At 36.2% G+C, this 14,850-nt stretch overlaps 3 protein-coding genes across 3 annotated transcripts; all 3 read right to left on the bottom strand.

The window, feature by feature from the left end:
- Positions 1-118: 118 nt before the first annotated feature.
- DFA_05486 (uncharacterized protein) lies at positions 119-2,889 on the bottom strand (the record flags this gene model as incomplete). Its single annotated transcript, XM_004361148.1, has 3 exons — positions 119-137; positions 1,452-2,016; positions 2,118-2,889. The coding sequence occupies 3 exons, from the start codon at positions 2,887-2,889 to the stop codon at positions 119-121; spliced, it is 1,356 nt and encodes a 451-aa protein (XP_004361205.1).
- Positions 2,890-4,142: 1,253 nt separating this feature from the next.
- On the bottom strand, positions 4,143-10,265 carry DFA_05485 (uncharacterized protein; the record flags this gene model as incomplete). The annotated part of the gene is made up of 9 exons (XM_004361147.1): positions 4,143-4,381; positions 4,477-4,609; positions 4,700-5,172; positions 5,268-5,811; positions 5,881-8,557; positions 8,641-8,992; positions 9,072-9,329; positions 9,406-10,131; positions 10,259-10,265. The coding sequence occupies 9 exons, from the start codon at positions 10,263-10,265 to the stop codon at positions 4,143-4,145; spliced, it is 5,409 nt and encodes a 1,802-aa protein (XP_004361204.1).
- Positions 10,266-11,087: 822 nt separating this feature from the next.
- dhkL (histidine kinase) lies at positions 11,088-14,753 on the bottom strand (the record flags this gene model as incomplete). The annotated part of the gene is made up of 4 exons (XM_004361146.1): positions 11,088-11,564; positions 11,647-12,669; positions 12,752-12,940; positions 13,014-14,753. 4 exons carry the CDS (start codon positions 14,751-14,753, stop codon positions 11,088-11,090), a joined length of 3,429 nt encoding a protein of 1,142 aa, XP_004361203.1.
- Between the last annotated feature and the right edge of the window lie 97 nt (positions 14,754-14,850).

Below are 14,850 nucleotides of genomic sequence, written 5' to 3'. Positions count from 1 at the left end.
TTTCAGAGAGATCTAGGTAATTATTAAATCTCGGTTTAAAAAAAAATAAAAAGGGTATATATAAATATATTCGGTTTTTATAATTATAGCTAAGCTTATTATTATTATTATTATTATTTTAAGGGAATCTTGTGTTACTAGTAATAAATAAAATAAATAAATAAAACACACAGGTCGTGTGATGATGATGGGAATGAATGTCGTTGAGTTTGAGTTTGTTTGTTTGTTTGTTTGGTGGTGTTGGTGGTGAGATTGGGAAGTTGCAAGAAGTTTTTATTCTGCTACTTCTTCTGTTCTAATCTATAGATTCTTTTTTGTGTGTGTATGTGTGTATGAGTGTGTTTGTTGAGTACGCTATGATGGACAAAAATGTGCAAACTCTACTTTCACTCTCTTTCTATCTATCTAATCTATCTTATCTAATCTAATCTATCTATCTATCTATTTACAATTGCGAATAATTGAGTTGTATTATATTTCTCGATTACTCGATATTATTATCTATATTATTATTAATTAATGTTGTTATTAATGTTATTATTATTAATTATTATTATTATTAGAATGAAATGTCTTTTTAAAACGAGAGAGGTAAAAAGAAGAAGAAGAAGAAGTTTTGTTATGTGTAAAACTCCTCCTTTTGTTCTCCTGTGAGGGAGAGGAACCAACAGCTTTTGTCCATTGCAGGGTCGGTCAGATTAATAATTTATTAGCTGTGGGAGGCGGTCAATTAATTAATATCGATCTGGCCAAAACAAAGATCTACAGATCAGCTGCCTAGTTTGGTGTCATAACCGAAAAATGTGGCTGCATGGGGCCACACCACGAGATTCTCCTCGACTTTTTTTTTTTTTTTGCAACCAGACGCAATAGTCATCCCAGATGTTGAACGAGCGCCTCTCAGTACTCAGAGTCCGGGTCATAAGATCTTTCTGAACAGCACCTCTTTGATGATCTCAACACCCTCACCCCAAGAAAGAGAGCACTTCGGCCAACAGTAGACCGTCGACGACACACTTTGGGGCCAAGGGATGCGCCCCTTTTTTTTTTGAGGTGTTTCGAAAGATCTTACAAATAATATTTATTTATTTATTTATTTAAAACAAGAATAAAAGATTTGATTATTATTTTTAATAGTTTTTGGTGTTTGGTAGACTATTTTAAATAAAGGTTTGATTTCAATTAGTTGCGTTGGAGATAGTTGGATTTCTAGGTGGACCAGTTGTTTTTGAGCTGACAAGCTTGGTGATGTGGTGGTGGGATTGAATAATGTTACAAGTGTAGATTGAAAGGTGCGGGTGTCCAAATAATGTAATTTGAGGAATTTGATGTTTGGTGCAAGTGATGGTAGACTTTTGGTGAATTCAAGCATGTCGTGTCCACTAGTATTATAGATTGGTCGAATAGTTTTAAGGTGTGTTACACTCTCAAACAAATTGGAAAAATCAAACCAAGTTTGAGAGAATTGTGTGTCTTGTGGAATCGCCAAATACTTGATACTGGTCACATTCTTAAAGTAGAGGAATATGGCGACTATGTTGAGACTGACCGATCCTATTGGATATCGAATTGATAGACGTTTTAAATTTGTTTTTGAAAAGTCTGGATACCTATGTTGAGGGTCTGGGTCCAATCGCAACAGACATTGTGGATAGACAAACTCTAGATCCTCTAGATTATGGTTAAGTGATAATTGTTGAAATACCAACTCTGAAAGATCGAATCGAGTAGAGAATCTCTTTAGTTTGGTTTTTGACAAGTATTGAGCCAACAATATCTGAACCTCTTCATTCTCTTCTTCATCGGCCACTTTAAGTGGACCAAATAGCAACGACTCTAGGGTAATTGGCAGTGAGCCAAGAAAATCAACTACAAATATCTTTGGTTCCAATATATGTACTAATCCCAAATCCAAATGTCTCAGATTCACCATACTATCAGCCAAAGATTTAACCAATAATGTACTAGTATCAAACTTTCCATAATAACTAAATCTACCAAACATTTTAAATGATTCTAAATAAACAAATAAACAAACAAACAAACAAATAAACAAATAAACAAATAAATTAATACTATTTAAATATTATTATTTTGTTTAAATATTTAATATTTACCTAATTTTGATGATTGATTATTAATCATATATTGTACAAAGTCTAGATTTGATTTTACAGGATGTTTATAGTTTAGATAGGATAATGATGTTATTGATGGAATATTCTGTACACTTTTTAAAAAGGTTAACTTTTCATTGTTTTCTGGTAGATCCTCCAAGAATCCAAATTGGTCACCTCTAAAGTGTTCGTCAATGTATTCTATCATCTCTAGTTTGAGTAGGAGTCGATTGTTTCCATGTTGATCAGTGGTGGTGGTGGTGGTGGTGGTGGTGGTGGCGGCGGTGGTGGTAGAGGAAGAAAGGATTTGGAGCATATGTTGAGTAAAGGTGGTAGAGATGTTGCTGCCATTGAATATGTACAATGATTTGGTGTTTGGAAAGTAGTTGAGAAAGTTGATGATTTGTTGTGAATCTTTATCACCAAAAAGAGGGTTCGAAGGTCTATATCGTTCATGTCTATTTAGTTTACCAATGAATTTGATCCTTGTAATGCGATTTGGATCAATCATTGTATTACGACTACTACCTGTCGAGAAATGGTTCATATAGTCTTGCAGTACACTGATATCGGTGTAGTGTACATAAAGTGTGGTTGCAAACGTTGCTATATATCTGCACCAGTACTTTGAGACTGTGTAAATCTGCATACGCTTGACTTTATCAGATAGACCACAATCATTCTCCAAGTAGATGTCAATGATATGTTTATGTATGAGTAATGGTAGTTGACAGGCCACCTCTGTTGTCTCTTGTTCAACATTAATGAACATTGTTTTTACAGCATTAATAAAGTTGTTATACATCAGTACACTACTAGTACAGTGGGTGTGATCAAAAAAGAATCTAACACTTTGTTCACCTAATAATCGATGATTTATTATCCCAAATTATTTTTAATCACATTATTATTATTATTCACATTAATATTCACCTCAAATTAAGAATAATAATATTATGATTATTATTAATATATAATAACAGTAGTGTTTCTCTTGCCCCTTTCTCTATTCAGTAGGGAGAATCTATTTAGTTTAGTGTTTATAGAACTTGAAAAGGTAAACTGGAAACTAGTTTCAATACTTCTTCAACAAGATAGAAAAGCACTAGTCCAACCATTTTGACAGAATGTCAATTTGTATTTAACATCATTACCCATTTCTCAACTAGTCATCAATAAAACCAATTCAACAGATCTCTTTTGATCATACAGAGCGATTTATTCAACAAAACTAAACCCTATCGCTTCCCATTTATTTGATACATTAACAAATTATGTAAATAGTTGTTTTATTAGATTAATTGTAGAATCTGTAGTTTATGCCATATCGATTAGCGATCATAGATAGAAGATTCCCAGAGTACTATCCATCCAAGTAACCAAATAACTAGGAAGGTATGATATCCAACCTTCACTGCAGTGTCTCATCACTTTTTATCACTCTGAACTCGGGCCGGGTCGCTACTATGGCAAATTCAAGGCTCTTGAATATCGATTGTCAAGCACCAACAACGTCATGAAATACATTACTCATTCGCGCTCTCTCTCCCACCCATCTGGTCGTCAATCGAGTCTGTCAATCAATGTCGTGACATTCACCCCGACAACGGCGTCACCTCTGATGTTCAAGCTGAACTGTTAATGCAGAGAATGATCAAAGACGTGAAGTCAGCGTATGCTAGTTACCTCCGCCAAGAGGAACTTGATCAATCTCGCAAAGACTGCTAACTTTGCAAGTGGTGGACCTCGTCAACAGGTCACCAGGATCGTAAGGGTAACAAGAACAAGGTGCCTATAAAGACGGGAGCAATGACAAATAAAGTGATGGTGACAAGAGACAGCAATCTCTTTATTTGTCATTGCTCCTGTTTTATTAAAACAAGTCAATACGGATACGTATGTATATCAATAGAGATAGATACTTTTAGAAAATAAATTGAATATATTTTTAAATGGTAATAAATTAGTTGTATTGTTGTTTATTTGATTTGATTGAGAGGGGTTGGTTGGTTGGTAACCGTTGGTTTAACCTCTAACAGCAGATGAATTAAGTGAGGCTTGACTTTGAGTAAGAGTACGAACAGTCATGGTTTTTGATCGTGTCGATGATGAAACCGATGAGCTATATGAGGAAGAGGTACTAGTATTGGATTGTAGTTCAACGCCACCAGGCTCATTTCCATTGTCTTTAATTGATTTGTCTTTGAGGAACACTTGTGATAACCCAAATGGAACTTGTGTATAGTTGAAAAGTAAGGTCATTACTATTATTATGTATTGTTGTAAATAAAGAGAGGAAATTAATTAATACAAAGAAAGTAATGCTAGTATTGTTTTGTTGTGTAATAATAATATTTACCTGGGACAATCTCTGTTACGACCAAACCAATAAATGAAAATACTACGTTCTTGGGTTTAACAGTAACCAATATAATAATAAATATACAATGTAATAAGAATCCAACCGAACATATAATTGCCATTGATACAGTCTAGAAATAAATAAATATATAAATAAATAAATAAGTTAGAGAATAAATTAAGGAAATGGAAACATTATATTATATATGATTATTACAAACCTTTTTCATTTGATTATTAGCATTGACCAAATTTTGTTTAAAATGAGATAATTTTTGAATTACTTTTCTACCATAATAAATAAATGAAAGACCAAGTGCTCCACTAAGTATGGCTTGTATGGAGGCGTACAAGATGGATACTACTCGTTGAGGTGTACTGTTTTCATAGCCAGCCGAAACTCTACCATTACATGTTGGAGGTGGATCACCAATGTAAAAGTTGAATACCAATACAATGCCAATAAACAAAAGATATAACAAAATATTGACACCAATGATCAATCGATTGATACGTTTGTAGATATTGTCAACACGTTGCATTGAATCTCTTGATAGAATGTACCATATAATGATGACAATTGTAAAGGCTGTAAAATATAAAAAGGTTGGTAAAACTACTAAAATATAATCTGCTACATTTGCATTATCCTTTAATACTCCTGATCCCAAAATAATAAAATAAATTCCTCTAACTAAAATAAATAAAGTAAAATAATTAATAAATTAATAAATTAAATTCTATTTCTTTTTCTTTCTTTTTTTTTTCTTTTTTCTTTGATTTACATACTAAAAGAAAATATAGTTAAAAATACAAATAATATATGAACGACTTTGACTTCAAGTTTTTTAAAGAAATGAGCATAGATAAAGTAAACGACTTCAATTGAACCAATTATAAATGGTACAAGGAATAAAGCACCCAAAGTATAAACGACTGCTTGATTTGACGATGAAATGGATTGATAATTCTTCTTTTTCCAATCATTGGTTCTTTGAATTAATAATATTTTGTTGGTTCCTACTGGTTCTGGTAGAGTATTGGATTTGATGTTGCAACAGGTTGCACCTCCACCTTGAGTTGTTTCACATTCCAAAGGATGAACAATACCTTTTTGTTCGTCAACCAAAATGGCAAAATCTTGTTTGGGGAATTCTGAAGATGATGATATCGATTGTATAATACATAGATCGAAATTATTGATACCCTTGTCAAATATTCTTAAAATTAAACCATCTGCCAATGCTTTACCAACAACACCTCCATTATCATTAAATACACTATAATCTGGTGGTGCTAAACTTGGTACAAAATCACTTGATAATGCTACAACCTAAAAATATTAAATAAAATTAAATTAATATTTGTATCGTTCAAAGATGTTTGTTACTTTTATATTTACTTGTTTAGCTTTTAAAGAATCACTAAAAATTTGACCAATACCAACAGAAACACAAATATAACCACGAACGGCACCCAAGGAAAAGGTGATGTTTCCTTTTGATCCTTCATCGTCACCAAGAGGAAAGGTGGCAGCGTCCAATGTACAGGGTTTGATGATAGTGTCAATAGGATCATTTTGAATATTGAAACAAGTGTCTGCATCGTTTTCATCATTATCTACACCACAAGAGCAAGAAAAGGGGATGAGTGTACTCTTGCTAAGACTTGAACGACAGAGCATCTCTGATTTAAAGGTGAGTGCCAATCGACGGGTAGAAGCTCCTTGGAATGCTTCAAACATGGATTGATATGAGAACGAGTAGTTTAATTGAGCGATGGGAACCATACCTTGGGTGGTACGCCAACTGAGAGGTACGGCAGTACCATTGGTCCATTGTGCAGGAACCCATGCAAAGGTTGGACGCCAATTATCACCAAGAATCTTACCATTGTTACAGTCGTCTTGTGGTTTGTCCATGTATCGACGTGATAGTGGTGGGATAAAGGTTTCCGAACGATCGACAGACAGACAACGATCGGGGTATCTGTTTCTACATTGGAGTTGGTTGGTTGCAGCTTGCCAAAGTGTTCCACCGGCAGCTGTACAGGCAGCCGAGTTACCGATAAATGTAGTGTTGACAGAGAAACATCCAATGGGTGATTCCTGCTCTTTTCCATATGCACATTGAGGTAGCGTGGCAATATGACTAGCATCGACTACTTTAGGTTGACCAAAGAGGCATTTAGGTTGGCCTGGTGGATATCCCGCAATCTCATTGACAAAGTAAAACATGTCTGTGCAAGCACCGCCAGCACTCTTGCATTGATCCATTGTTTTACATGGTTCAACTTCCAACTTGCAAGCACATGCCTTAAAGTTTCCATTGGCTCCGCACACCCCGCATTGCTGTACGAGTTGTTGTTGACCAAGCGAGTTGAATGCATTGCAGTCTGTAAAAGAGCCGGTAAACTGGCACTGAGCTTGTGAGAGCGATCCGTTGGTACTATAGTATGAACAATAAATCTCGCCTGTTGGAACGGTGACTTGTGCGTCCAACACACCCCCGTATAGGGTCGGTAGACAAACAGTTTCTTGGGGTGCTAGTGGTATAACACACGACTGTCTTGCACTGCATTTTAGACCGCACGGCACATTGCAGCTTCCATGTTCCAACCGACATTGGTCGGCCGAATCAGCTGTTTCAAAGTTGCTGTTTGGTTGTGTAAAAGTGACTGGTTTCTCTGGGTCCAATGGATTGCCAGGGGTAGGGTGATAACATGCAAACTTGGTTGGACAAGTGGTTGCGTCTAGTGTATTGTCAACGTAACAGTTCCTAGTGGGATCGGTATCACACTCACCGCAAAAACTTGTGGGTTTGGCCGGTGAATTGCACGCTGCACCAAGATCACCTACATTTCCATAGAATGCGTCGAGTGTTCCTTGCGAACCCATCCAATCACACTTGTAAAAGTCTGTGCAGTTGTTGATGGCCAGGTCGCTTGCCGTCCACATGAACCGTTCGTCACCTTGGTAACACGTGTCGTATGATTGGAGCACGTCGGAACGATCAAACGAGTTGATTCCGCGGTAGCAGTATCTCGGCACGGTGCCATCAGGTGTGACGTATCGATACGATTGACGTGTGTTCTTGTCGATGGTGTATGGTGTGACACAATCCTTGTTTGTTGAAAACTTGGCATGTGTAAAGCTAATCATCGTGCTATTATCGTCTTGAGAGATATTATATTTGGCCAAGAAATCAACCAGTGTTGATGGCGGGACAATGTTGACTAGACACGTGACAAACGCCAACTCAATGTCTCTGTACGGTGCCATACACTGGCCATCCCTCGGGTTGCATCGAGCACTGCTACCCAAGACCGAACAATCTGCATTTTGTTTGCATCGGACACCCAAAGTTGTATTTTGGTGGCAGAATCTAAAGAGGTTGTACATGGGGTCAGTCGCGTCATACACCTCCTTTTGCTCGACGGCGCATGCACTCGACTGACGTCCCAAATAGGTTTGAGCATAGTTTCGCAGCAGCGATGTCACACAAGAAGGTGACACGCAGCTCTCAGACACCATGTCCCCCAACACCTCCTTAAACTCGGTACGATCCCATTGACCCTCGGTGGGACCACACGAATGGTTGTACAGTGCACTAAAGGTGCAACAAGGATCTAACCGATTTCCTGGGTCCAAACAGGCAGTTGAATTACCAAACTTTTTAGTTTGCTCAACATGTATCATCTGCTGTGCCAACGACTCGCAAAGGAAATAAGAATCACGCATCATCAACAGATCGAATTGGTATCGAACACGTTGTACAGCATGTTCATTGACTGAATCTTCAATTGCCTCTATCAATCCCTCTTGCTCGGAATCGATTTCCTTGAATGCAGTGTGGTTACATAGTGGCGTCTTACTATCACCCAGTGAATAGTTGCCACTCACTACATTACCTTGATCATCAACCAAATTATCCAACAATTGAACCATCACATTATTTCCATCCTTTATAAATTCTTTAATCCAACTATTATTTGATATACTGTATTGATAATATCTAGAACTAATAATAATACCAAATTGATATGTATTTTTAATCATTGGATTTGTTTCTTCATTTAATCTAAAAACAAATAAATAAAATTAAAAGTTTAATTAATTAATATATTACGTCAACTATAGTGATTGATTTGATTGAATGCTTACTCTAAATGTTGAAATTCAGATAAAGATTGATTTAAATAAATATCTGGAACAGGATAAAGAGGATTTGAAAATAGACGTGGTGTTGATGGTATCAAATCATAACAATCAAAACCAAATGAATGACAATGTAAAGATCTAGTTTGATTTAAAATAATGGTAGATGTACCTGCAAGCATCCAAGTTCCAGATTGAATTGATGTTACCTGTGTCAGTGGTACACTTTGCATTATTCCACCGGTACTAACAAAAACATTTGATTTTTGTCCAACAATTGTTGGATATAATGCAATGAATATGGTTTTAAGATTATTTCCTGTATTTGGACATAATTGAAATACAATTTGTTCATGTGCTAAAAAATAAAAGACAATGTTAGTTAGTATCATTTAAAATAAAATCATTCGATTTGATTTTAATTTGATTTGACATACTTTGACCTGGACTTTTATAATCAAATTTTTGATTTGATACTGATGCATCTTCTATTTTAACATAAATATCTGGATATCCAGATGTAGCATATTGATGTTGAACAGTAATATTTTCACATTTATCAATTGTAAATGAATAGGTTCTTGGTACAGTTAGAGGTGTACCATTATCTGGTATAGTCATTCCATTATTTAAACATTGAATACCACTTATAATCTGACTACATGTTGGTGGTGGAATACTAACTGGATTCATATCTGAAAGAGAGAGAGAGATGGAAGAAGGGTTAATATCAGATATAGTGAATGTAATGATGATTTGAATTTAACATACCAAAAGTATCAATTTGAATTATATATTTGGCATCATCAGGACTAGTATTGATAATTTCTAAAAATTGAGTACCATAGTTACCCATGTCAATCTCGGTATCAATCAATCTTGTATCTGTTGGACACATTGTAACAGTGATATCACGTTGTGTATTTGAGAAATGATGACGTATTGAACCGTTGGCAGGATTGATATAAAAGGTGGCCGAAAAGAGGTCACCTTGTACAATATCGAGATGAAATTTATATGCTTTGCAAGTTGAACCAATATAGAATCTGTAACGACTAATAGACTCCATCCAAACAGTACCAGGTGTAGTACGTAAAAGAGGTGTATCGAATTGTGAAATGATCTCGTACTGATTCATCGGCAACGATAGGTCGCATAGCTGACTGGCAAGTGGACACGTTGATGTAGGTGGACACGATGGATCTACAACACCACAGCCATTAGGATTATCTGTTGTATAGTCACATGGAGGACATACAGGTAATACACAATTCGTATCATTTGCACATACAGTCGATTGCAATCTAAAGAGTTCTCTATCAAAAACCAACTCTCCAGTTACCAACTCTACCTTTCCTCCCACTATATCAACCGTCTTTAATGTATAATTTGAAGATACCAACTTTGCATTTGATAATTCACCTTTAACAGTACCTGTTACCAAAATAAGAAAAAGTAGAATGGTGACTACAAACAAGTAGTCGTAATATTGTTTGACTATGATAATCAATAAAAGTAAAAAAAAATATGAAAAAAAAAAAAAAAAAAAAAGTTAGATCAATTGATCGAAGATTCGTTCTAAAAATAAACATGTTTATATGTTTCTATGTTTATAAATAAATACCTTTCATGTTTTTGATGATGTGTTAAACAATGATTAAAAGGGAAAGTCAAGTCTCTTCTTATCTTGAACTCTTTGTTTTTAATGTTTAATTAATAGCAAGCAGTCTCCTGTCTAGTATTAAACCAAAAGAGGAATTTAAAAATATGTTACAAACCCTCCCCTCTACTATATATATTGTGATTCTAACTTGACACGATCTATCTGTGTGTTGATTGGGTTAAAATTTTAATGATACAATGAATGATGATGCGCGCGTGTTTATATGTGTGTATCTTTTTGAAACCTGGTTTTGTGAGTGTGTCTAATGAATGAATGATCAGCCATTGATGCATGTATGAGTACGACAGGTTGACTTTTGTGTTCATCCCTTCTTACATCAAAGCAAATACTCCCAAGAACGATTGGTTTCAAAAAAAAGGCACCCCTTTAAAAATAGATGGGTGGGTGCCTCAAACTCGTGGTTGTTGCGGATTATTGTGGTGTGGTTTCAAGAACAAAAAATCTCATAGTTGTAGTTGTCTCGGGGTGAGTGACTTCAATCACACACACAATACTCGTCACTCGAATTAGAGATTATCTGAAAGGATTGACTTTTTCATAAAACATGATTCACTTATCTGTTGACTTTTTTTTTTTTATGTTATAGAAAGATAATAAATATAACCACTTGTTTCCAACAACATCCACATCGTTGATCCTAAGTTTGGATTCCACACCATTGCGGACAGACGGATAATGGATACCCGTTGGTAAAAGATGGTCATCAGATAATTCTTTGTTTTTTTGATGTATCAATCAATCAATCAATCAAAGAATGAATAATTATTATTTATTGTTGATTGGAGAGATTTTGATTAAAGATGTAATGTTTCCATTTGTTGATCATGAGTCTAACTTGACTTATTTTCATTGGTTTTGGAATGTAATCGTTCATACCACACTTTAAACATTGAGCTTCGTCCTCTTTGAAAGCATTTGCTGTCATTGCGACGATAGGAATCATTCTCGTGACTCCCTTTTGTACTTCTCGTTCTCTAATCTCTTTGGTCACTTGGAATCCATCCATTTGAGGCATCATGATATCCAAAAATATAATGTCATAGTGGGTTGTTTCCATTTTATCCAATGCTTCCATTCCACTACTGGCCAGATCAGCATTGCATCCAGCCGACTGCATCATTCTAAGTGCAACTTGACGATTTACTCCATTATCATCTACAACCAAAACTCGAATTTCCATTAAATCATGTGGAGATTCAAGTAATGATTCTGGTTTAATTCTTACTGTTGGTTTATTCTTTTTAAACTAAAAAAGAAAAGAAAATATTTAATATATTAGTAACTAATGGTTTCTCTATCTTTTTTCTTTTTTTTAATTTTCTACATACACCTAAAATAGTAACTAAACTATCTAATAATTTTGACATTCTTAATGGTTTGGTAACAATTTCACCGATACCACACTTTCTTGCTTCTGATTCAAGCACGGCACTGCGCATTTTAAGAGGAAGGAGAAGGAGGAAACGGACTGGATTTGCTTTTCCATGTGACTTTTTGGTGATGTTTTGTGAGAGAGTGAGAGAACCTTCGCCAATGGTCAACGAGTCCATGATAATGACAGAGTAGGGATTGTCTTCTTTAATCTTTTGATTCCACATTTGCATCGCACTGACATCGTCGGTTGTTGTCTCTAGTTGGATATTCCACGCTTCAAATTGTTGTCTGAGTATATTCCTCTGACTCTGTTTCTTTTCAATCAAAAGTACTCTGATACCTCCAAAGTTGGGTGGGTTGTTGAAAGAGCTGACGGTGAGATTCTCCATATCAATCTGCTGTGCAATGGTAAGTGACGAGGGGGGTAACGGTGACAAGGGAAACATGGTTGGTGAGGTGTACTCGAGTACCGGTTCAACAGGTCCCGCTGCAGCAGCAGGTGGTGTAGCCAATAATGTTGGTTGAGCTTCTAAAATCGTAGACGAAGATGACGAGCATCCATTGGCGAGTCCAAGAATCTTGGACGGTGACGACGAATTAATATTAATATCTTGAATGCGAGCAATCGTCGATTGAATAGTCGATTGAACTGGTTTGAAATGAAGATGCGTCCAAAAGGTGCTGCCAACTCCATACTGGCTCTCGACACCAATCTCACCGTTAAAAGCGAGTTGGGCCAGTTCCTTGCAAATAGCAAGTCCCAAGCCGCTGCCTGCGTACTGTCGAGTGATATTGCCTCCCTCTGCTTGCCATGCCGATGTAAACGCCTTGAATAACAAAGGAAGTGCTTCCTTTTTTATTCCAATTCCAGTGTCTTTTACTTCGATTCTTATATCTACATCATCTTGATCAATATGTTGTAATGTACAAGCAATAATAATATCTCCAATATCTGTAAATTTTACAGAATTTCCCAACTATAAAAAAAGAATAAAAGGAATAAGAGAAATGTACACTCTATAAAGTCTATTCTTTTTCTTTTTTTTTTGATATATTTACCAAGTTTGTTAAAATTTGTTTTAATCTACTAGCATCACCAATTAATTTTTGTGGAACCAATGGATGAACAGAACAAATTAAATCCAATCCTTTGGCTTGAGCTCTTTCTCCCATTAATTCACAAACTTCTTCAACTGCATCTCTAAAGTCAAATTCAATATTATCAACTTCAAATTTACCTGCTTCAATCTAAAAGAAAAATAATAAAAGGTTATTAAATTTGTGTTATGATTCTTTTTTGTTGTTGTTGAATTTGTTTTACCTTTGAAATATCTAAAAGATCATTTATAATTGTTAATAAAGAATTTGAAGATACTTTAATGATATCAAGATAATGACGTTGTTGAGGATGTAAATCAGTCTCTGATAATAGGTCAGTCATACCAATGATACCACTCATTGGAGTTCTAATGTCATGTGACATCATACTGAGACGCAGACGAGACTTTTCGAGTGTCTTTTCTTGTTCAATGGTACGAGATTCCTCGTCGATTCGCTTTTGCGTGACATCACGCTTTATACAGTTGTAATAGATTAGTTTTTCAAAAGAGTCATATACAGGGGAGATGTTTGTTTCAAAATAGATCACTTGGTTGGTGACATGGCATTTGGTGCGTATAAAACCATTCCAATTCTTTCCACCAGTGATGGTGGCCCACATCTGAGGAATGAGTTCTTGGTTGTCGATAAGAAAAGAAAACTCCTTGCCAAGCAACTCCCATCGCGAGTATCCAGATGTGGCAGCCACCGAATGATTCAAATATTTAATGTGTCCATTGGGATCCCATATTTCAATGCCATCTTGCATAAATTCGACGCAAGAAACCATTCGCTTTGCGCTTTCCGTCAGTTCCTCGCTCTTTAGTAGCGATCGCTGGTCTGAAATCATTCGCTCGGCGCACGTCAACCGTACGTCTAGCAAAACAGGTGAAAGTGGTTGTGGGATATAATCGTTGCAAACATCAATGAGTGATGCATACTCGAGAGGATTATTACTCTCTGCAATCACTATAATGACACAATGATTTCCAACTACACAACGAAGAGATTTACAAAATTCTATAGAGTCATTGTTTGGTATATATTCGATTTGTTGTTGGTGGTGTTGTTGTTGAACATGTTGGATATGATGATGGTGATACTGATGGTGATAAGAGGATGGGGAGTTGGGTGAGTTGGAGGTGTTAGAGTTGGAGTTGTTGTTGTTGGAAGAGGGTAAAGAGGTTAAGGGAAAAGATGAAAGTGCATCGATATGTACAGGTTGGTCGATATGCGGTGATTGGTTATAGATAAAGAGCGTGAATGGGTCTTGAGTATGTACTTGTTTGATCATGTTGATGTCGATTGGGAGCGTGGTGACATTGTGGCCACGTCTCATGAGAAGGTTGGTGAGTAGTTGTCGGTTGGGTGAGGTCGGATGTTGAATGAGGAGTGTCTTGTATTTGGGCACGTGTAAATTGGTGGTCGTCGGCAACGCCTTGTGGATGTGGTGACTCGTGTTGATCTCTGGCGTCTTTAAAATGTCGTACAGTATTGTAAACTCGTTCTTGAGCGACTTGCTCTTGGACGATGTCATTGACAATTCAGACACTCTCGCATTAGTGCCTGACTCGCCAACCGTCCAACTAAACGACTTGATTCGCTCTCTTCGACGTAGTTCGGGTGGTGAAGGAGACGTCGTTGCTAATGACGACGATGATACCGACGTCGAAGACGTTATCGAAGTTGGTGGGGGTGGATAAGATGAGGAAGAAGAAGAAGAAGAAGGAATGATTGGTAATGTATTGGGTGGATGAAGTGGAGGCAGTGAAGACGACACTATTTGTGAAGGTGAAAGTAGAGGAGTAGTAGAATTATTCAAACAACTTGCAATTCCTGTTTGTGTCGATGAAGAGGATGTGTTGGTAGAAGTTAAAGTTGAAGTTGTCGATGTTGATGTCATTGTACTATTATTATTATTATTATTATTATTGGTGATATTACCATTGCTACCATTCACCATATTTGTACCTATACTATTACAAACACTACCTTGTATAGGTAGTAGTTGTTGTTGTTGTTGTTGTTGTTGTTGTAGTTGTTGAAACGATGGTAACAAA

The sequence above is a fragment of the Cavenderia fasciculata genome (genome assembly GCF_000203815.1).
Source record: "Cavenderia fasciculata unplaced genomic scaffold Scf_Dfasci-G-o-80e12.f1-5, whole genome shotgun sequence".
NCBI classification, from domain to species: Eukaryota; Evosea; class Eumycetozoa; order Acytosteliales; family Cavenderiaceae; genus Cavenderia; species Cavenderia fasciculata.
Note: the sequence above shows the minus strand (reverse complement) of the source record. Positions and strands in the feature narration are given on the sequence as shown.